Here is a 22,569-nt window from a genome sequence, read left to right on the forward strand (position 1 = left end):
CAGAAAAGCTGATAAGATAAATCAAAAGAATGCTTCAAAAGCTCGGTGAATTCCTCAATCAAATCTCGTGAAAGTTCATTAATATGCAATGAGGCATATTCTTTTAATGCGCATAAACTGTGCACGATTGAAAAATTCATTTTTATTTTGATCGTTTCTCATAATAAAAGTTTTCATCTCCAAAAATTAGAATGAACCGATCAAAGCAGGGAGGAAAAAATGCATTGCCTTTATTTTCCATATGGAAATATGTTTTTGTAAGCAATTAAATCATCCTTCTTTCTTTATAGTGATTGAACGCTCTCTCAATGAACATTTTGAAAATGCAATTATTTTTATCAACAAAAAATAAATTGAAACAAATTGTGAAATTAACCGTTCTATTTGCTATTTGTGGTTTAACGTGGTGCACATGAGGAGAATGCAGAGGTTGTAATTGCATGCAATGAAAGTGTGTGAGTGCTTTTTGAGAAAAATATATCTGTAAATAATTATTTCACTTATTATCAGCAACGTGAGCGCTCGTGGAACATTTGAGAAAATTGCAGTATTTACATTGCATTTTTGTTATTATAAATTGTTGAATGCACTTTTAGGGATAAAAAATGCAAAGGCAACGAACTATCTGTTGTTTCGAAGCAAGTTTATGAGCTCTTGCTGGTTTGCGTTGGAACAATGGAAAACGTACCTCCAAGCATATTGGGAGGTGTAATAACAGGAAGCAAGCGAATTATGGCGGTTGGTGGAGAAGAAGCGGTTGCATCATTTGGATCTGCAATGATTCTGATAATTGACCCGAGATCTTATTCTCTTAGGCACAGAAAGCTCAGAGTTGATGAAATGCCAATGCCAACGAATGAAAAAAGTGGAAAACTAGTTCGCCAAGAGCAAGAAAAGCCAGAGGCAACGAAACTGTTTGATTCAGATTTTCTGGATTCTCCGCTCCTGTAAAGTGTCATCCATAAAGGAGAGACAATCCCAGGTGTTGTCGAGCGCATTAGCATCACAGAGAACGAAGAGGTGTTTCGAGTGCTGTCCAGATTGATTCTGAACGTTGTAAAGATGGCAGATGTTGATGGGATGGCTGCGCTGACGAGGCAGAATGTTTTGGATGTGATCAAAACATTCTCGTGAGAATTCAAAGCAAAGAAGCGCTGGAAGATGTCATTGCTTCTTTGTGGCTTGTGCGCAGCATTGGCCAGAAGATTCCACAACTGAAGTGCATCAACTGGGAACAAGACTACTGCAAGCCGAACATTGACACGGTGCTGGCAGAAATAACTGTTGGAAACAGGAAGCGAGGAATTGTGCGAAAAAAAGATAAATATAAAAGCTGCTTCAAGGAAAGAGATTGTAGACATTTTTTGTGAGTTGGATGAAATGAAAGCACTGTACGGAGAGGAACCAGCATTTCAGAGTGAAAAAGCACAGAATGATGAAAGAAACGAAAAAGCGAATACCAAAACAACGCGTAAGGGAAAAGGTTGCACACTTTCAAAAAATGAAGAAAACACTTATGAACAGTTAGAAGAAAGCAAAAGAAAGCAAGAATCTGCATCTGAACCTTGTGGGCCTTCAGAGCCATCAGAAGCTTCAAATATGGCAGCTGAAAAGCCATTTGTTCCGACTTCGATTCGAATAAAAGCAGTGCTGGCTCTTTTGAATGGAACGTTGTATTATGGCATGCTTTCTCCGATTAGGAAGCTGATTCATGTGCTGGGCGAAGGGATCAGACTACCAGAAGGGGCAGAGGCAGAGTATTTAAAGAGGAAGGAAGAAAAGCTGGATCGAGGCTCATCAGGAGAAGATGGAAGAGAGCATGAAAGCAGCGATTGCGAATGGGAAGACAGCGAGGGAGACATGATGAAAGATCTGTTTGATGTTCTTCAGATCAGCCATTGTGTCTATAAAATAGATGCGCTGTTTCGGCACCGTTGTATGTTCTTCTTTGTGTTCTATATGATAATCTTTTCAAACATTGAATTAAAATTATTTTATAATTTTAGTGCTCGAAAGTGAGAAAGAACCTTTCAACATTCATGCAAACTCATTATGGGATTTTAAGATAGTTGACAAAACAGAACCCATGTCAGATAGGCAACTTAAAACATTGGTGGATTTGCTCTTGAACAAGTGTGCTCAGAATTATTTTCGTTATAAATTCAATTTTATAAATTAAAATTTTTGTTTTATTAAACAAATGGCTTATTTGTTAAAACTTTTTTCTTTTCTTTTCTTTTTTCTTTTTTCTTTCTTTCTTTTTTTTTTTGACTTCTGCTTTTGTTGACAGGTTTCCTGACAATTTGTTTTTCTGCTTATCGAGTCATTGCCTTGAGAGTATATGTGAAACATACCCGAGCCAAATGAAGCGGCTGTATTTTTCTACTTTTGAAAAGCAAATTATGGAGGATTTGGCCTGTGTCGAAGAAGAAATGAAGCAAATTGAGGAGAAAGAATGTCAAGTGAGAGAAAGGAGCATTAGAGAAGAAGGTAACGCAAAGACAATGATTTTCCACACAAATCTGAAGAATGAATATTTCCGGAATCTGTTCAATATGAGTAATTATAATCTTGTCCAGTTCAACCACATCAAGCAGCGCCAATTCACAGAATTCGATTCTGCAGCCGAATTTGAATGTGACAGCGAGCTTCACAAAGAGTTGCATAAACTTGAATTTCTGAACAACTCATATTATATGGGGAAAGCATTCAGGAGTTGGTTGCATGCAAATGATAATGAGTTTCCTAATACGGCAACTGCAACTGCATCAGAATATCATTACTCTTCAGCCGCATTCCACTTCAACCATTCACTGAACTGCATTGCTGCTATTAGAGCCACCGAAGATTGCTGTGATAATGTTGTCATTCGTTCGTTCTTTGAAAAACTTGCTTGGATGATGGGCTGTCCATTTTGCTTGGTTGCTCCTGTTTCAGTCAAGCGGCTGGCGTGCGAGGCTTACGAGCAACAGTCGTTGAAGTCTGTTCGGAATTCGATTGATTCGTTTGTGACGCAAATGCTGCTAAATGTTGAAAAAGAGCTGCCATATGTGTTTTCCATGGGGTTTGTGAGCACACTCTTTGAGTGGACGATGAATGGGAAGGATTCAAACTTGGAAGTTATTTGTCTATGTGTCCAAGTGATAAGAGAGCTGTGCATTGCCAACACGAATGTTTCGAGAGAGACGAGGATTGAAGAAGCAGATCCGTTCAATAAAAGCGTTGTTGCTCAAAGAAAGTATTTCAATGCAAAAGGTAAAAGTACGTTTAATCTTCCAAAACTAACAGAAATAAATGCAGTTTCATCGCTTGAGATATTCATGTGCTGCAAGGAGTACGTGCCAAAGATTGGCAACTCTGAAACAGCATGTCAAAATTATCAACCGCATGAGGTGGATTTCAAAGAGGATGCAGAAGATCTGGCAAAGGGAGAAGATATTGGATTGTGACTTCTTCGTCTGATTGATGATGCAATCGAAGAAAGTGGGATTCGCGATTTTGTTGAAGCCACTCAAATAAGAAGAAATTTGGAGTTATTTTGGTTGTGCCCAGGTATTTTGCAGTGGAAAAGTGAAGTCTTCGATATGGAGGCGCAATATCATACCAAAAGAGATCAAATGAACATGTTACCAGCATTGGAATTTGATCTGATGCCTTTTGATTGGTATAGCAATACAAATCATTTAGCGAATCAATAAAGTGCTGATGGTCTGACTCTTCCAGGATGCAGTTCTCTGAAGCATTGTATGTTAAGGATTTTCTGAGCAATTATTTAAATTGCATTTATCCTTGCATTTTATGATTCTTTTAGAGTGCTTCCGCTAACATCTTCATTTTCTTTGTTTGGATTGTTTCACCAATTTTTCATATTATTTATTGGAGCGAAACAGAAAAAATAAGTATTTCTTTATGAAATAATTGAGTTTTAAAATCAGCTTTATGAAATAGAGTGTTATTTGAGGCATTTAATTTCTAACATTGAAATATATTTGTTGTATAAATATTGAAGTTCATGTTCATTGTTTTTTCCAAACTTTTATTTCATTGAATAATTGTATTTTAGATGGAGAATATTCAAAAAATTTTTTTTCTTTTTGAATCTTATGAGTTATTATTTCAAGGATTGTACATTGTTATCTTTTTTAATCCTTGACAGACTTCAAAAAATATTCGAAAATAATAATATATTGTTTATTCAAAATTATACCATATATTTTTCTGATTAAATTTATTCCGTAATCACATGAAATTTTACAAAAATCAACGTTTTGCTATGAATGTTGCCATTAGTAAAACTTTAACAAGAACTTTATGCACGAATTTAAAGAATTCTAAACTATTTGCCTTCAGTGAGAAAAGCAATTTTTTTGTATTGCTATTTTTTCATAATTCCAAGCCACCAGCTCCATTTCCCCACAAATAATGACAACATTTATCATTAAGATTTTTGTTTTTTTAAGGAACACCACAAATACAGTTTTCTGAGTGGATAAAGCTTTCGAATTTCTTTTTTCGCAATAGAGTTTTTTATTAAACTTCTTTTTATTAAATTCATATTTTATACGAATGGTTTATTTCGCAAATGTTTCATCAAAGAATGCAAAATCTTTGGTGATTTTTTTGTCATTGTTTAATGTTTTTTTGGTGTTGTTTTTGATATGGTTTTCAACAATTAAGCAGAATATTATCATTTAAATGAAAAAAGCACAACTACTAATAATATCACATGAGTGATACGAACACATACCAAAATTAACTGCAAATTGCATTATCACTTTTCAGTGTTCATTTTCTAGCAAAAAAATAATTTATTTGAACCAAAATTTTGGATCAAAAAATATAATTTCCAAATTAATCACCCATTTCTTACGTCCTAATTATTTCAAAGTGAAGCTTGAAACGTTATTCCTTTGTCAAACATAAACTGTTGAATAATTTAAATTGTTTATTCACTCAGAAAAGTCCCAATTGTTTGGTTTTCAAAATTTTATAACAACATTTTTCAATCGAAAATTTCGACAATACTTTTAACAGTTAAATGGAATTTGGGGAAACATATTGTTGAAAAAAACGGGAAATGATCTTTATAGTGGAGAGATTATATTTATTTGTTTTTTATTGAAAATTGAGGATAACAATGTTTTATAAATTTCGATTATCAAACTATTGCGACTTTTCAAGAAGAACAACACACACACATCGTGATATTTTGGCTGTTTGCGGGGGAAATGATAGTTCAATTAATCTTTTGGGTCATCTCATATATGACATGGGTGATTATTTTTGAAGTCATATATTTTTTCGGGATATGGATGATTTTCTGATTCACAGTCATTTTCAAAAGAATTTTCATTAAAGCGTTTCATGCTGTTATTAATTATCTTTCAAGCACATGTTGTCACAAAATAATAAAGATGTGAATTTATAATTTTTGTTCATCCATCAGATTGATTTTTAAGTATTTGTGACAAATTGTTAATTTCGAAAAGTTTGATTGAAAAATTATGAAATCAAAAAGAATCGCCAACATTATAAATATTTTTTTAAATATAATTTGAAAGAAAACAAACGGAGGAAAATACGGACTTTCAAGCTATTTTTGCACAAAGTATGAAAAAATTGTTTCACCTAAAACATTATTAAACTTCATCAGATTTCAAAATAAATCAGATTTTCATAACTGTGAACAAACATCATTGATGAAATAACATTGTGTTTTGTGACCTCACATTGATTTCAGAATATAAACCCATTTTTTTTAATTTTTTGATCACAAAAAGTTCATCGCATACAGTTTGTGCAAAAAATACCGGACAAGATCGATATCTCAATAACAGCTAGAAGAAAAATTCTGTTAAATTTCCTCAAAATATATTTCATCAATGCAAACTCATTTGATAAACGAGACTTTTAAAATAGCTTCATTTGTGCTCAGAGAAAAATATAATAAAAATCTCGGAAAAACTCAAACTCCTATTTCTCCGAGATTTCGATATATATTTTTTCTGAGCTCAAGCGAAGCTGTCCTGAAAGTCTTGTATGTCAAGTGAGTTTGTATTAATGAGATATATTTTGAGGAAATTTAACAGAATTTTTCTTCTTGCTGTTATTGAGATATCGATCTTGTCCGGTATTTTTTGCACAAACTGTATATGTGTAATTTTTCAATGAAAATGCTTGAAGTCAAATATTTTGTCCCAAATGATTTAAAAATTCATTTCCTTTTTCGTCTAAAGAACACTCTTCGTTTCGCAAAATAAATCACATTTCTTCAAATGAATTATCGAAAGACATAACAGAGAACTGACGTTCATCTTTAAAAATGATGAAGGATTGAGCAAAGAAAGAATAATGAAAATAATGAAAATCTTCGATTTTACAGCTTCGAATAGATTTGATTTTTTTATCGATCGATTTCTTATCAACTGTGAATAAAATCAAATAAAAATATCTTTTTGCTTTATGAATTATCAGCATCATTAAATGTTTGCGATTTCACCAAAAAATTCATTTTGTATATGTTTTCATTTATATTTGAAAAAGCATGTTTACAGTTTTTGATTGGAATCCAATAAACAACAAACTTTACTAAATAATGAGAAAAAATGTGAAAGAACGAGAAAAACTAAGAATATACGTTGTAGCAAATATTAAGAGAGGGCACAGCAAAAACGAACGAAATACGCATTAAAGGAAAGCAGAAAAGTATTGTTTACTGTAAATATACAAAGAATATTCTGTAAAAAAGAAAAGAAGATTAAAGCAAAAATTAAACAGTTTATTATTAGCGCCCCATAACGTGAATTCTATTAAAATTACTCAACTCTCTTGCTTTTATTAAAAAAAAAAAATTGAGATTAAGTCAAGCAAACAAAAGACAGCACACAAGCCTAAAACAAACGAAAGACACTATCTAAGCAAACTCTTCACAAAATAGTTGCTCAATAAAGACTTTGTGAAGCAAGCAATAATAACTTGCAAATTGAAATAATGGATAACTCCAATTTAAACAATTGTGAAAAAAAAATTCCTCTATCTCAGACAATATCTAACAAGAGCATCCACCTGATTGCTTTTCCTCTTCCACATCTTCTTTTGGCAGTGCGGGTTTAACTACATCCTGATCTTCAGTTGGCGTTAAATAAGTCTTTAATACCTCACGTACCATACTTTAATATACAAAATTAAAAAAATAAATATTTCATATTTATGATGATTTCTTGAAAAAAAAATATTTTCGTACGTTTGAAAAGCTTCTTCCACATTGTATGATATTTTTGCTGAAGTCTCTAAAAATGGTATTTGAATAGAATCCGCTAATTGCTGTATTTACAAAGAAACAAATTACAAATTCAGAAAAAATTATGTTTTGAATATTTCTTTGTTCAAAATGCAAACTTTGCCAAGATTGTAAGGGATAACCCTTCTTGATGCTAAATCTGTTTTGTTTCCAACAAGAAGACGTGAAACCCTTTCACATCTGGAATTTTCAATTTCCCTCAGCCACATTTGAATTGAATTAAAGCTGTCTCGATTTGTCACATCATAAACAATTATTATCCCATTAGCTCCTTGATAGTATTGAGATATAATAGTTCGAAAACGCTCTTGTCCAGCAGTGTCCCACTAAATTAATTCAAAATAAATGATAAAAATTACATCTCTTTTGAAAAAATGATTTTACCAAATGAAGCTTGACAATTTTATCACCGACTTTAATTGTCCTTATTTTCTGATTGCCGTGAATATGAATACAATATTCAGAAAATAATGAAAACAAATCCACATGTATATTACAAAAATAAAAATGTTGCATACAAAGTCAACACCAATTGAAGTGACATATGTTGAATTGAATGTGTTCTCCTAAATATTTGCAAAGTTTCGAAAAATAACGGTAATAAAATAGTAATTACAAGTACTATGTTGCATAGCATACAGCAAATCTTAACAAGAGACACGACTTCCCAACTCCGCTATCTCCAATGAGAAGAAGCTTAAAAATATAATCCTTTTAATGTTGAAAGATTTTAACCACCAAATTGTGTGAAAAGAAAAGGAAAAGTAATTCCTTAATAAAGCAAACATAATCCTGCATCAGTACTTTTTAATAACACAAATTTAAAATGTTTCGTATAGACTTTACACACAAAAATGGTCATGATCAGAAAATTTTGTATTTTTTATTTCTGACAAACAGATGAATTTTTGATCATGTTTGATGATGAATTTAATAAAACTTAAATATTAAATTTTTTCTTGTTATCCCATATTAGACTTCTTAAAAATGAGCAATGACAGTTCTGGGCCTTTGACGCTTGGTACAGTTATAAAAGGGCGTTGGAAACTTGCCAAGAAGATAGGTTCAGGGTCATTCGGAGAGATTTATCTTGCAACTACTTTAGGGGTTCACAAAGGAAAAGAAGTTGCAGTGAAAATAGAAAAGCCAAAAGTTCCAAAGAAATTACTCCAGCTGGAATCATATGCACTCTGGCAAATGGACGGTCTGACTTGTTATTATTTATTTTATTCGAAAATAAAAAATGGATTATTTTATATTTATATTTTTAGGATGTAAACATTTTGCCAGATTAATATCATTTGGGCAGCAACAGCAATCTTCATTTCTGGTTATGGAAGCCCTTGGACCAAATATTGCGTTTGCTTTATTTTGAAAAGAAATTTCATTTATATGCGGTAATTTGTATCTTTGTTTGAACTTTTTTTTACAAAAGGGAAATTCAATCAACCCTTCCATCAAAGCATTTCAAGCTTCAAACTATTATGAAATTTGGAATACAAGCAATCGAGGCTTTGGAGTCATTCCATAACAAGGGTTTTTTGCATCGTGATATCAAACCAGTGTGCTTTTCATAACTCAAAAAATAAATATATTCAATTTCCAAATTGCCCAGAGTAATTTTCTCATAGGTCGAACAAGATCCACATTAGACAGAATTTATCTTGTGGATTTTGGATTAACAAAAAAGCTAACAATGAAAGATGGAACTCCATTTAAAGTTTTGTATTTTACCAACTTTTTTAATTTTTGATATTTTCTTTAGCCACGCCCTCGAGTTGGATTTCGCGGAACAATTCGATACGCCCCATTAAATGCGCATTTCAACCGAGATTTAGGCAGAGTTGACGATTTATGGTCCTTGTTTTATGTGCTCGTCGAAATGATCGTGGGAAAACTTCCTTGGAGCCACTTAAAAGATCGGGTTTGATTTGTTTTTTCATTCAAAATTAAAAGATTGCAATTTGCATTGTCGTTTTTTGATTGAATTTTTATTAAATTATATATTTTTTCCACAAAATTCACATATTTTATAACTTATTTTTGTTCTTTTTCTCTTTCCTTGTTATTATTCTCATTTTTCCATCAATTCAGAAAGAAGTCCAGAAACTGAAAGAGCAAATAACCAAAGAGCAGCTTTTGCCAGTGGGTGTTGTTCCGCCCGAAATGAATGCATTTTACGATCATCTGATGCACTTACACAACTTGGACAACAGAAGAATCGAATACTATGAGCGAAAGGAGAGAGAAGAGGAAGAGGAAGAAAGAGAAGAAGAAAGAGAAGAAGAAGAAAGAGAAGAAGAAGAAAGAGAAGAAGAAGAAAAAGACTATTCCAGAAATAAAATAAAAAGAGAGAAGACTCAATCTAATGATGGCACAAAAGAATGCTCTGCAGCAAAAAAGGCATTCAGTTCTTTGGGTAAATCATCATCATCATCTTCTTCTTCCTCATCTTCATCTACTTCCTCTTCCTCCTCTTCCACATCTGCATCATCATCTTCATCCTCATCCTCTTCCTCCTCTTCCTATTCAACCTCTCCTAAACACTCACCATCCCAACCTCACCCTCGTCCTCACCCCCACCTTCGCTCTCACGTTCCCATCTCTTCCACTCCCTTTGAAGTGGATGATGTTTCATTGAGTGGCTGGAGTGTGCCTGATTATGTCTTTCTGCAGAACCAGCTGCGTTCTGTGCTTTCTTCACTGGGGGCAAGTGAGCATACACCGTATGAGTGGGTGGAGCTGGTGATGAGGACAAAGGAGAAAGAGAAAGAGAGAGAAAGAGAGAAAGAGAAAGAGAGGGAGAGGGAAAAGGATAGAGAAAAAGAAAGAGGAAGGGAGAGAGATGACAGAAGGAATAGAGAAAAAAGAACGACAAAAGACAAAGAAAGAGAACGAGACAGAACAACCGTGAAGACAGCAGCCGACGAAAAGGAGCAGAAGAAGCAGAGGAAGCAGAGGAAGAAGAAGAAGATGAGCTCAATGATGACAACTACGATGACAACGACGATGATGACGAAAGAAAGCGAACAAGAAAGAAAAGCCAACCATTCAACACATGTGTGCAAGACGAGTCAGAGCGAAGGTGTTTCTTCTGCTGGGAAAATGCAGCAGTCGGGAATGACAGCAGAAGGGGGAGAGAAAATGCAACATTTGAGTGAAAAAACAAGGCAGAACGGAACAAACGGACAAGGTTATCAAACTTCTTCTTCTTCTTCCTCGTCATCATCTTCATCTTCCTCATCTTCATCTTCTTCAACATCTATTGCTTCATTGTCAAATAGAACTTCATCATCCTCCTCTTCCTCCTCTTCCTCCTCCTCCTCCTCCTCTTCTTCCTCCTCCTCTTCTTCCTCCTCCTCTTCCTCTTCTCCTTTCCATTCCCATCTCTCTCCCCATTCAATCACTCGCTGTACACAAGAAACAGACACATCTTCAACAACAGATGGACACAACAGCCCAGCCACACCTCAACAGCCAACGACTTCCTTCAGACACCAAACACATTCTCACTCTCATTCACACAGTCACATTCATTCTCATCCTCATCAGAATATTCATATTCATTCAGGTGCTCATCCTCGTCCTCATCCTCATCTTCATAGCCACTTAATAAAGAGTAAAGATTCTGCACAGACACAAACTCAAACACACACACATGCAATCGGAAGCGGAAGTGCAAGTGCATCTCATTCATCTCTTTCGCAGTCTGCCTCTTCTTCTGCATCAGTCTCAGCATTAGCATATGCTTCAGCTTCTTTCTCGACAGTATCCACACCTTCTCAAACAAAACAATTGCTTCCTCTTTCTCCCTCAGCTGCTACGCCCTCACACAACACTTTGGTACATCTTTATTCAGAAATCAATGGAAGAATCGCAAAACAACCAGAAACAAACCATTCAAATAAAAAAGAAGCAGAAGAAATGGAATATTCTCAGAACATAAAACAAGAGAAGATGGAAAATTTAGAAAACCAAGAGAAGAAAGAGAAATCAGAGAAAGAACAGAATAAACAGAGTCACAAGCTTTTTGAGAATGCCACAGCATCTGCTTCTACACACACAAGTGGCAGCGCAAGTGGATCGCCTTCGAATGCTTCGTATTCGACTGCTGCTGCTCAATCATCATCCTCATCCTCATCAGCTTCTGCTTCTTCCTCTTCTGCTCATTCTTCTGCATTGGTTATTCAACTGACATCTGCTTCTTCTTCTGGTTCTGCTTCTTCTTCTTTGAAAGGAACATCTTCTGTGAATTCGCCAGGTTCAATTGGCTCTCAGCAACATTCGATTTCTCCTCTTTCTGTAACACGAGGAAATATTCCAAAGCAGTTGGTTGAAAACTCAATTCACCAAAAGCAAACGAAAGAAGGAGAAAATGAAGGAGAAAAGGAAAGAGAAGTTGAAGAAGCAGAAGACAAAGATGAAGCAGAAGCAGAAGCAGAAGCAGAAGGAAGCAATACAAAGAATGATTGGACGCATTCCACATCAGAAGATACAATTGATTCAGTTGAAGATGTGCAAGCTATTCTGTCACTGACTGAGAACAGTCAAAGAGAAGAAGATTGTGACAATGACAAAAAGATCAAAGAACAAAGAGACAGAAATTACCAGAGAGGAAACAGAAACACAACCAGAAAAGGAAAAGGAGATGGAGAATATGACAATACAGGAGAAGAAAGAGAAGAGTCATTGCGGCAGATGCCTTCTATTCTGACTGGAGATTCACTTCTTCGCTCGATCCCAAAGAAGACGGTGATTGGCACTCCAAACAGAAGAGCCAAGAATCAGTCATTTCATAATGGAGCATTTACAACAAATGCTTGTGCTTTGCCTCATTCTTCTGCTAATCAACAGCATCACACACAACATTTGATTAATACCATTCCAGTTTCAAACAAAACAGCTGGTCTTGCTATTCCTGTTGGAACGGAGGAAGGGAAAGGAAATATTTCAAAGGAAGGAATGATGAATGCATCTTCCCCTTTACCATCTCCTTCCCCTGCTCCTTCCCAAGCTCTTTATCCTTTTTCTTTGTCTGCCCATTCTCCCTCGTTTTCTCCTTCTCCTTCCTCTTCCCTTTCCCCATCTCTTCCCCCTTCTCCTTCTCCTCTCCCTTCCCCTTCTCACTCCACAATCTCCCAATCACCATTAACAGCATCTGCAGCATCACCCGCACCCACGTCCAGTTTGACTGCCAATGTTAAAAATGCTACAAATGTTGAGAAAGTACATCAATCACCAACACATTCAGTGCATTCACAATGGGAGAAGAGATGTGACTCATTTTGTGTGCTTCTGCATCCAGAGAATCCTTTTGACTTAGATGGGAGAGAGAGTAAGGAAAGTGCTATTTATGAGGAGGAAGGAGAGGAAGGAGAGGAAGGAGAGGAAGGAGAAGAAAGGGAGATAGGAGAAGAGAAGATGGAGGAGGAAGAGGTAGAAGATAATGTGAATGTTGAATGTGGGAAAGATTTGCCTGGTGGAAGAGGAGAGGAAGAGAAAGTGAAAAAGGACAATGGGGAAGTTGCGATAAGCTCTAAACACAAAACAACAACTCCTGGATTAATTTCTCATTCATTTAAAAAATTGAACATTGACACAGAAAATATGGTTCATTTGAACAATCAATTGACAGGGAATGCTCTGTTATCTCCACCAAAGGCTGCTGCTTCAGCTTCATTTCCATATCTTCACATTCAAGTGAATGATGGTTTGTATTCAGAAAAGCATCTTGCTAATTCTTCTTTGAACTCTGTTGGACTTTTGAAAATGGCTGAATTGCAACAGAAATTTCCTCTTCCTCCACCTCCTCCATTAAATATGGGGTTTCTTTTTCCCTCTGCAATTTCATCTTCTTTCAATCAGATCAGTGATTCAACAAAAGCACATGATCAAACGGACAAACAAAACAATCATCATTTTGCTTTTATTTCTGATGAAAAAAAAGGAAATCAAAAAACATCAGAAAATGGAGTGTTTTTATCGAACAACAAAATAACACCATTTGAAAGCGGATGGAATTTGCAGCAGATCAACCGAATTGCACTGAACGAAGAGGCAGAAACATTCAAAACAGAAAGTGAAGTTGAAAGAGAAGAGAACGAGAGGCAGATGGCAGAGAGGCAGCATAGAGAGAGTGCGATTCTGTCGGACATGATAGACACGCTAGAAGAGAATGACAGCAGCCGCACACCAACAGCTGCAAACATTCTTTCGCCTCATTCGCTTCCTCCTCCTCCGCCTCCACCAAAATTCAATAATACAATGCCTACTTGTTCAACTTCTGGTTCTAATTCTTTTTCGAATTCTTCCTCTTTATCTTATTCTTTGCCATCTTCTGTTCCACTTCCCCTCTCATCAACTGTTGATGTCAATCAGATGCCCTTCAAATGGGATCTCAACAACACGCAAGAGACGAATGCTTCAAAACAATCATTAGAGCAAAGAAGCAACAGAAACAATAACAACAATATGAACAACTCAATGCAAAGCTTAGAAATGACAGGTGAAAAAAGTCAAACCAATCAGAAGTTTTTGAACATTACAGCAGAGTTAAATGCACTTGATGTGTCAACCTCACTCAACAACCTGACTTCGAATAGTAACACGTCAAAAAGCGTCGAAAGAAAGAATGCTTCTTCAACAGTTATGAGTGATGATGATGACGAGGAGGAAGAAGAAGAGAAAGGAATTGAATTGATGCAAATTGTAGTCGAAGCTGAAAGAGAAAGAGAGAGAAAACAAGAAAGAGAACGAGAAGAAGAAGAAGAGGCAGAACAATGGAAGGAGAGCGAATGCGGTGCCATGCTTAGTAATGGGAATCCTTCATTGATAAAAAGCCATCAATCTCAATTTGGAGAAGAAGGGGCTTCAATCATTGATCCGTCTTACTTCAATTTCAAAGAGGAGAGAAGATGCGATGGTAACTTTAACAATGAAGCAAACAACACAAAAGAAGAAGAAGGAGAAGAGGAGAAAAGATGTTCAGATAACAGTGGCGCTGCCAAAAGAAGTTCAAAGAAAACAAAAAGAGCAGAGAAAGGGCAGATGATTGAACCAGACAAAGAAGATGATCTCAAAAGGATTGCGTGGCTGACAGAAGAGCTGCACAACCTGAAAAACAAGTACAAATCAAACAAACGAGGCAAAGACAGAACACAAAAGAAGAAGCGGAAACAGCGTGGAAGGACGAAAGAAGGGAACAGAAGAGGCAAAATGATGAAGCTGGATGGGTCTGCAATGTCAATGTCGCAGCTGCATCTGACGTCGATTGAGGATGACTCGATTCCAGTGACAGCAGCAGTTCTTTCTATTTCTCCAGCTGCTCCGTTCAGTGTGTCTCCTTTTGCTCCCCATTCACAGGCTGCACATCTCTCAAAGGATAGCATGGAAACAGGAGAAATGGCAGGAGAGCATTTGAAAGTGGGTAGAGTGAACGAGGATTACCTTTCATCGTCTTTGGGGGTGGTGGATGAGTCTGTTGCAGGAGATGATGAATGTGCGGTGCAGATGAAGTTTCTGAGATCAATCAACACAGAACAGCAAGCGTGCTCAACTCTTGCTGAAGAAGGGATGAGGAATGCTATTCCTGGGAAAATGCTCAGTTCATTGAAAATGCATACAATGGACAAAGGAACAAATGCCAATGGAAATCAACTTAATCATCATTTGCTATCCACAAAGCTGCATCCACGCCATCATCGCCATCATCATCATCACCACAGGCAGCATCGCTTTCACAACCACAACACGAAAAAGGGCAAAGGAAATTTGGCTGGTTCGCCTTCTCTGACAAACAAGAATTCAGAATCGAGTCATTTTCCCTTTGCAGAGCAGGAAATATTTTTGGGAAGGAAAGATTCATCATCTTCTTCTGCTTCATCTTTGGCTTATTCATCGGCTTTTCCAACTTCATCATCGTCATCCTCCTCCTCCTCCTCCTCTTCTTCTTCCTCATCTTCTTCTTCTTCCTCCTCCTCTTCCTCCTCCACCACTTCCATCTCAGTCAACCCTACATCTGCCCCATCAGTCACCACCATTGGCACCCTCACTACCACTCCGATGTCTCCCTCATTCACTCTGTGTGCCTCTTCTCTCAACAACACGACAGAAAAAGAGAATCCTCAATCAACTTTGAACCAAACAACACTCTTCAACACACTCAACACCTCCTCCACAATCAACGCCTCTGCCATCAACCGCTCTTCTCTGCTCTCTTCTTCAAGCTCAGTTGGACAGCTACCTTCTCCTCACACATCGCCAATGATGTTCCAGTCATTCTCAACAGCAGCATCAGCAGTAGCACAGCAAAATGCTCCCGTTTCACCCACAACGTTCATCACTCACAATTCTTCTGTGTTTTCTTCGCAGTTTCCATCGACAGCATTTGCCACCACGAAGAAGCAGAAGAACAAGTTTAGTGGAGATTTTGGATCAGAACTAGAAGCATCTGGTTTGACGTTTTTGAGCATTACTCCATTTGAGAAGCAGATGAAAGGGAAAAGTGAAGTTGATAGGAAAGAACAGAAGATGATGTGTCAATTAGCTTCTTCTTCTTCTTCTTACTCACAAAATGTGAAAAAGAATTCTTCTGCTTTGTATCCAGCAGATGTTTCCTTTTTGAATCCAAATGCTCATCTTTCAGTCAACAAATTGAACTTGCTTTCTTCAAAGGATAATGTGGATGGGTTAACATTTGCACCTTATAGAGAGAAACAACCAAATAAAAACTGTGTTTCAGAAAAGCAGATGGCTTCATCATCATCATCTTCTTCATCGTCTTCATCGTCGTCTTCTTCATCTTTGAATTACTCTGCTTCTATCAATGGCTCTTCTTCTTCTTCTGCTTCTTCTGCCTCTTGTTGTGATCAACCTTCTTTCTCTTTCTCTTCCTCATCTTCTTCATCTACTTTGAAGTTCATCCAAAGTCCTCAGAAACGAAGTGAATTCTTGCCTCTTTCTGAAGATAAACTTCCATTAACCTCACAAAATGCGTCAAATGCACCTTCTTCTTCTTCTTCTTCTGCTTCATCTTCGCCTGCTGTTCTTATTGGTGGTATATTCAATTCTGATGAATGTGACACAACTTCCTCTTCTCTCTCTTCTTCCTTCACGGACTCTTCTTCTGCTTCTTCTACTTCATCATCATCATCTTCTTCTTCCTCTTCTTCTTCTGAAGATGCATCTGAAAGTGATGTTGCTTCAGAAACGTCCAATTCTTGCGCAGAAATGACTCATTCTGCGTCTTCTTCCATGTGCTCCTCTGCTTCATCCTCTTGTTCCTCTGCTTCCGCTTCTTGCTCTTCTGCTTCTTCTCCTTCTGCTTCATTGGATTCTACTTCTGATGCTTCCACACTCACCAGCCAAGATTCCTCATTAACTGAATCTCTCTCTGAAGAAGAAGAAGAGGAAGAGGAAGAAGACGATGATGGCAATACACTCACTGGAGATAATCCTTTTTATAACAACAACAACAACAAGTTCATTAACATCTCCAGAAATGGACAACTTGTGAAAAGAAATGGTAGTAACTCATTCTATACTTCTTCTTCTTCTTCTTCTTCTGGCTTTGTTTCTCCATCTTCAACTTCATCATCATCATCTCCTTCTTCTGCTTCTGCTTCTGCTTCTGCTTCATCTGCATCAGAAATGAACACTTTTGAAGAGAACAAGAACAATCGTCAACTTTCTTCACCAGAAGAAGCACGCTTACGAATGAAAGAGTTACTACGTCCATCTCCTTTGAACATCAAACATCTTTCTTCCTCTTCCTCTTTCTTTTCTTCTTCCTCCTCCTCATCCTCTTCTTCCTTCTCTTCTTCTTCTTCTTCTTCTTCATCTTCATCTTCTCCTCTCCCAAACTCAGCCATTTCTTCTGTCTCTTCTTCTGTTGCTGAAGCCATTCGTCTCATTCCCACATATGCACTCCAATCAATAGACTCTGCCAGTCCAAACGGAACTTTCATTGAAAAGACTTCTTCAAAGGCATTTGATGAACATCTCATGAATCCGATGGAAGATGTTCCAATTTTGTGTGTGTTTACGCCTTCTCCTTATGCTCAAAATACGTTTTCGCTTCCGCCTCCTCATCTTTCTTCTCGTCCTTCTCATCCTTCTCATTCTCGTCTGTCTAATTCAAACAGAAAATTTTCTCCAATCGGTCAGCCAATCACAGTTGCACAAGAGGAGGAACTGATGAAATTGAATGGCATTTCTTCATCAAATGCAAAAGGATCTTATTCTTTCTCTGTTAACACTCAATTCAGATATTGCAAGTCACCTTCTGGTTCTCCTCCTCCTTCCCCTGAAACACACAACCTATCTGCTTCTGAGACTGCCTTTCCAGAAAATAAAACAAACAATTTGTTTCCATCATCATCATCTTCTTCTTCATCTTCATCGTCTTCTTTCTCATCATCTCCATTATCAACCTTATCTTCTCTTTCACCTACACCTTCTCTTTCACCTTCTTCCTCTTCCTCATCCTCTTCCTTTTCTCCTTCATCACCATCCGACCGCAAGAAGATCATAGCTCGCTCTCTCAGAACATCTGCCTTTCCAGCCATCCCATCAGTCACCACACACAACTTTCCTGGCTCTTTCACATATTTTTCATCCGATTCTCATTCTCCTCTTTTGCTTCCTGTTGTTTCCCGCAAACATTCCAAAGGAAATCGAAATCTGCCTTCTCATCTGTCATCACACACTCTTTCTGATGTGCTCCTTCACAACACACCAACATCAAATGCTTCTTCTCGTTCAACTTCTTTTTCTTTGTCTGATTCTTCCTCTTCCTCTGCCTCTTCCCCTTCCCCTTCCCCTTCCTCTTCCTCTTCCTCTGCATATGCTTATACTTCTTCTTCCTCTCAATTTGTGAATGACGAGCCATCTTCTCTGCCTCCTTCTCTTCCTCCTGTTCCCCCATCCTATTTGAAGATTCCTTCCCACTTTCACTTTAGCTCTAACCCTTCCTCTTTTTCTTCCTCTTCTCCTTCTCCTTCTTCATCTACACCTGTTTCTTCTTCCACACCAGCATCTTCTTCTGCTTCTGCTTCAGCTTCTGGCTCTTCTTCTGCAAATGCAACTAATCCAATTGTCAAGCCTTTCTCGGCATTGATTGCTCAGAACTCTTCCGCACACACTCCACTTCCTCCTCCTCCTCCTCCTCATTCTTCTTCTTCTTTATCCTCTTCTTCTTTATTGTCTTCTCCACTTTCTTTCCATTCTCTTTCGCCTTCTGTCTCTTCTTCTCCTCAGCTGTCGTCACTTCTTGACTTAAGCTGCTTAGATAACCTGTCCTTCATTGAAGAAGAACTCGAAGAAAGAAATGACTCAACACCAAATTTGACAGTCGATTCACATCTTCTGCCACTTGTTTCTCAGTCTTCAAAGATTTTGACTTCTTCTAATCTTTTATTATCACAATCTGATGTCAGATTACAAAACCCTTCTTCTTCTTCTTCATTATCACCTTCATCATCATCATCATCTTCTTCTTCTTCAACTCTTCAATATTCAACTGACCGCTCCTCAAATGGTGACCAAGCCAACAACATTTCAGCACAAGAGCAGGAAGGAGCAGCTATTTACAATTTATCCAATGAAATTAGAGATGAATCACAAAGTCAATTCAACGGAAATGAAACAATCACAGCAAGTGCAGGTGAACATGAGAATGAAGAAAACGGAGCGAGAGTGTATGAAGTTCATTATGATAATGTTCCAGATGATAAATATGTGAACGGGAATAAAAGAATGAATGAACAAAAGTCCACACGAAAAGTTGAATCTGTGCGTGAGAATGGATGTGGATGCACTATTTTGTAGTTTTATAAAGAATTTTTATTTATGAAAAACATATTTAAAAAATTTATTGCTTTTTTTTGTTGTTATCAACTGAACCTTTTCATTATTATACTTGCATCCTCAAACTATCATAGATTTTTGTGAAATTATTCTGTAAAAGCATACATCGCTTTGATAGGTTTCATATTATATTTTTTTTATCTCTGCCTTGCTAAATGAATCTTCAAGAGAAGAACATTTCCAAGACTTTGGTATTTTTTCAAAGAACTATTCTTTTTATAAAAAAAATTTTTTTTGATTATTTCGTTATCATTTGCTGTTCTATTTTTTTTATTATCTAATCTCACTAACACATAATTATATTGAATCATCAATTAGTTTCATTAAATCTGTTTTATGGCGTCTTTAATAATATTTTTAGATAGGCGTTCTCTTCGTTTCATTCAGTTTTTTATATATTGTCTTTTATTTTCAGAAAAAAGATTGGTATGCATTTTATGATTTTATTATTCAACAGTTTTGCTGTGTTTTCGGTTGTAATAAATTCGACTTGTTTTTATCAGACTTCGCATCGAACAAACATTCCATTTTTACACAACAGTGATCTGTTTTTTCTTTCTGTCAATTTTTTCTCTTATTTTATATGTGATTTGTTTTGATTTTTTAACCCTCTTATTCTATTGAATTCACACTTTTGATAGTTTTTTTCGTTTAATTTGTTTGTTTTTGCTTTATTTTTTTTCATCTTTCCGTTTATCATTTCTTTCATCCGAGTGTTTGACGCTTTTTGGTTTTGATTTCAAAGATATTCTACTTTAATTGAAGCAGATATTTAATCTGCTTCATTGTCAGCGTACTTTTCGTAGTTGTTACTCTTATGTCCGTTTATAAAAACGTTTATGTCTAATCCTTTTTTTTTTTTTACGTTTCCCCACATTTTTTGATCAAACATTTGGATTTTATTTTTGTCTTTTTGAATTCTCCATCTTCGCTTCCATGTTTTTTTGGTTTCGTCCAATTTAATTTTGTATCCAAATGGAGAAAAATAGAAGATTTGAAAAGAAAATAACTTTCTGTTGAAAGGTTAAATAGAAAAAATGAAAAATGTTAAAATTGATAATACTCTACATGATGTGGAAAAAAAAACATTGGAATAAAGATACTTAAAAACACAAAATAGTGTTATCGAGCTTAAAACATTTTACAAAAACAAAAATATCTTAACTTCAATTATATAATTAATTCTAACTTCTAATATAAACGTCATTTCCCAACTCAAATATCTAATAACGAGAAGAGTGATAAGAAGCATTAATAAAACAAAAAATGATTTTTCGAATGTTTGTATTAATAGGAATAAGAAGGTAATCGCAATCTTTGCAAAAGTTGCACTGATAATTTCCATCAAAGCAAAAGCTGCCCGTACTCCGCATAAACAGCTCTTCCATCAGATTCCATAATTGTACTTGTCTTTTTACGCTTGTTTATTTCCTCATATTGCTGCATTGCCATCACCTGCATTGCCAAGTCATCTTGAGGATCAATCCGTTCTCTTTCTCTGATGGAACCTGAAGATGCAGTTGATACGCTCCTGCTTTCACTCAAACCATTGAGACAGCATGCTGCCACCAACAAAAATACTATCAGAACACCAATAAAAACGCAGATAACTCCATCTGCAACGCCCGTTGATTTGAGAACGTTTTCAAGATAAGCTGTTGTCTGGTTACTTAATGAAGAGAATAGAATATCTGTTGTGATATCAACACAATCACAGCTTGGAAGTTCAATGTAATCAGGAGCATCAGATAAAGGTGAATGATTCAAGAAGAGACCGTTGCGAAGATCTGTTTGAGAAGAAAAGCCAATAAAACGAAAATTCAACGGCGGAGGAGACTGAAATGAATGAGATGATAAGAAATGAAGAAATGAATCTGCTTCAGCATATGTTGAAGGATTAACACTGATTGATGCATCAAACACTTCACTTTTCGGAGAGAAAATCGATGAACTATTTGTAGTATTGCAATTACGAATAGCTCCATATTCGCAAAGTTCTTTTTTCATTTCGATGAGTAAATTATTGCAGAATTCTTCTTCTTTTTTCTCTTTGGCTTGCTTCAAACATAATTCACTTGAAGATTCAACCCATGAATTCCACAATCCGCCTCCAATAAGAAACAAAACAATGACTACCCCAGTGCATATCAAAAGTGAAATACATAATGATACACAATATACACTGTCCATGCACGGCTGATTGAAACAACATCCGGAATCTTCTGCGGAGCCTTGACGGTCATTCTTTCTCCCCTTTTCTTTTCTCATTTCTATCTCACGTCTCTTTCGCGAGCGTTCATATTCTCTGGTGCGATGGCTCCTTCTGTGCTTCACTTTCCTTTTTTCTGAATTCTCTTTTTCTTCTGTATTTTCTGAGAAGCAACAGCTCGCAATAAGTCCAATTAGTCCAAACAGAATAATGATTGAACCAAATAGAATTCCAATTAGAAAAAATTCTGATGGGATAAATAACAACTTATTCATTCCACCAATAATGTACGCATCCACAAAAATTCCAGCAATAACTAAAATTAATGCGCCTATTGAGTTTAATGTCTAAAAAACAAAATTTGTAAAAGAAACTATTCATTGATTCAAAAAAAAGGATACAAACAATAACAAAATTTTTCCAGCCCATTAAATTTCCGGATAGGATGAAGCCAATAGAATATATAACTCCGACCAAAAATATAAAAACTCCAATAATAGTTGCGTTAGAAATAAATAACATCAATGTTTCTCCAATAGCCTGTGCATATTTTGGTAATGAATCAATCACATTTAAAAATTGTGCCCAATATCTCCCGATGAAAGTGTAAATAAAGTCTGGGGAAATGAAGCAAACAGCTCCAATTATTATTAGCATAACTGTTCCAAGAAAACTAGAAAAGAAAAAAAGTCGAAGGCAAATGAGGCGATCATGTCTTTCTGTTTCATAATATCTATGAGAAGATATTTATGGATAAGATTTACCACAAAGTTTAATTTTTAGAAAATATTTTGTTTTCAAACCCTGAGCCAAAGAGACCGAGAAATGAAAAACTCAATAAAAATAACCCAATAATGAGAACTGCTATCAACATCGAAGTCATTGAATGAACTCCAAGAAGATAGACAAAGGCAATACAAGAAAGTGCCATGCCAACAAGAATGTAAAATATGTCGAATATCTTGTGACATGCAGCAAGGCACGGCGATGGATGATTATCCTCTAAATGATATATATAATTATTGGAACATAAATTTAGAAAAGAAACCTGCACATAATCCCATCTATCGTGTTTGCTCTTTTTTTCTTTAGAAAATGAAAATTAATTTATGGTTAAACTCAAAAAAAAAAAAAAGTTAACCCTCGAATAAAAACTTCTAAAAAATGTATAAAAGCATATACAAAATTGTATAAC

General features: G+C 36.1%; 4 protein-coding genes across 4 annotated transcripts; 2 read left to right on the forward strand and 2 right to left on the reverse strand.

Moving 5' to 3' along the window:
- Positions 1 to 445: 445 nt before the first annotated feature.
- On the forward strand, positions 446 to 4,201 carry MONOS_5799 (uncharacterized protein; the record flags this gene model as incomplete). The annotated part of the gene is made up of 7 exons (XM_067875979.1): positions 446 to 451; positions 511 to 524; positions 597 to 914; positions 1,136 to 1,307; positions 1,525 to 1,936; positions 2,007 to 2,133; positions 2,291 to 4,201. 7 exons carry the CDS (start codon positions 446 to 448, stop codon positions 3,447 to 3,449), a joined length of 2,208 nt encoding a protein of 735 aa, XP_067732093.1. The 3' UTR covers positions 3,450 to 4,201.
- Positions 4,202 to 6,528: 2,327 nt separating this feature from the next.
- MONOS_10487 (Rab1b) lies at positions 6,529 to 8,137 on the reverse strand. Its single transcript, XM_067862941.1, has 7 exons — positions 8,087 to 8,137; positions 7,940 to 8,011; positions 7,819 to 7,866; positions 7,685 to 7,732; positions 7,399 to 7,626; positions 7,244 to 7,323; positions 6,529 to 7,169 (listed from the first exon to the last, which is right to left on the reverse strand). Exons 1-7 carry the CDS (start codon positions 8,096 to 8,098, stop codon positions 7,049 to 7,051), a joined length of 609 nt encoding a protein of 202 aa, XP_067732094.1. The 5' UTR covers positions 8,099 to 8,137; the 3' UTR covers positions 6,529 to 7,048.
- A 150-nt stretch (positions 8,138 to 8,287) lies between these two features.
- Positions 8,288 to 19,126, forward strand: MONOS_10488 (putative casein kinase; the record flags this gene model as incomplete). Its single annotated transcript, XM_067862942.1, has 6 exons — positions 8,288 to 8,504; positions 8,572 to 8,659; positions 8,736 to 8,862; positions 8,916 to 9,020; positions 9,066 to 9,224; positions 9,395 to 19,126. 6 exons carry the CDS (start codon positions 8,288 to 8,290, stop codon positions 19,124 to 19,126), a joined length of 10,428 nt encoding a protein of 3,475 aa, XP_067732095.1.
- Positions 19,127 to 20,158: 1,032 nt separating this feature from the next.
- Positions 20,159 to 22,476, reverse strand: MONOS_10489 (uncharacterized protein). The gene is made up of 4 exons (XM_067862943.1): positions 22,423 to 22,476; positions 22,178 to 22,376; positions 21,780 to 22,107; positions 20,159 to 21,721 (listed from the first exon to the last, which is right to left on the reverse strand). The coding sequence occupies exons 1-4, from the start codon at positions 22,436 to 22,438 to the stop codon at positions 20,510 to 20,512; spliced, it is 1,755 nt and encodes a 584-aa protein (XP_067732096.1). The 5' UTR covers positions 22,439 to 22,476; the 3' UTR covers positions 20,159 to 20,509.
- Positions 22,477 to 22,569: the final 93 nt, after the last annotated feature.

This window comes from Monocercomonoides exilis (assembly GCF_001643675.1).
Source record: "Monocercomonoides exilis strain PA203 chromosome Unknown scaffold10-1930038, whole genome shotgun sequence".
NCBI classification, from domain to species: Eukaryota; Preaxostyla; order Oxymonadida; family Polymastigidae; genus Monocercomonoides; species Monocercomonoides exilis.

Bases quoted from the DNA above. Each gene is read 5' to 3' on its own strand.
- MONOS_10487 (XM_067862941.1), bottom strand. The intron at 7,867-7,939 runs GTATGCTATGCA...GCAAATATTTAG, and splicing joins GTCTCTTGTTAAGATTTGCT to GAGAACACATTCAATTCAAC. The intron at 7,324-7,398 runs GTTTGCATTTTG...TTGTAAATACAG, and splicing joins TCCCTTACAATCTTGGCAAA to CAATTAGCGGATTCTATTCA.
- MONOS_10489 (XM_067862943.1), bottom strand. The intron at 22,108-22,177 runs GTTTGAAAACAA...ATCTTCTCATAG, and splicing joins CTCGGTCTCTTTGGCTCAGG to ATATTATGAAACAGAAAGAC. The intron at 21,722-21,779 runs GTTTGTATCCTT...TTTGTTTTTTAG, and splicing joins GCTGGAAAAATTTTGTTATT to ACATTAAACTCAATAGGCGC.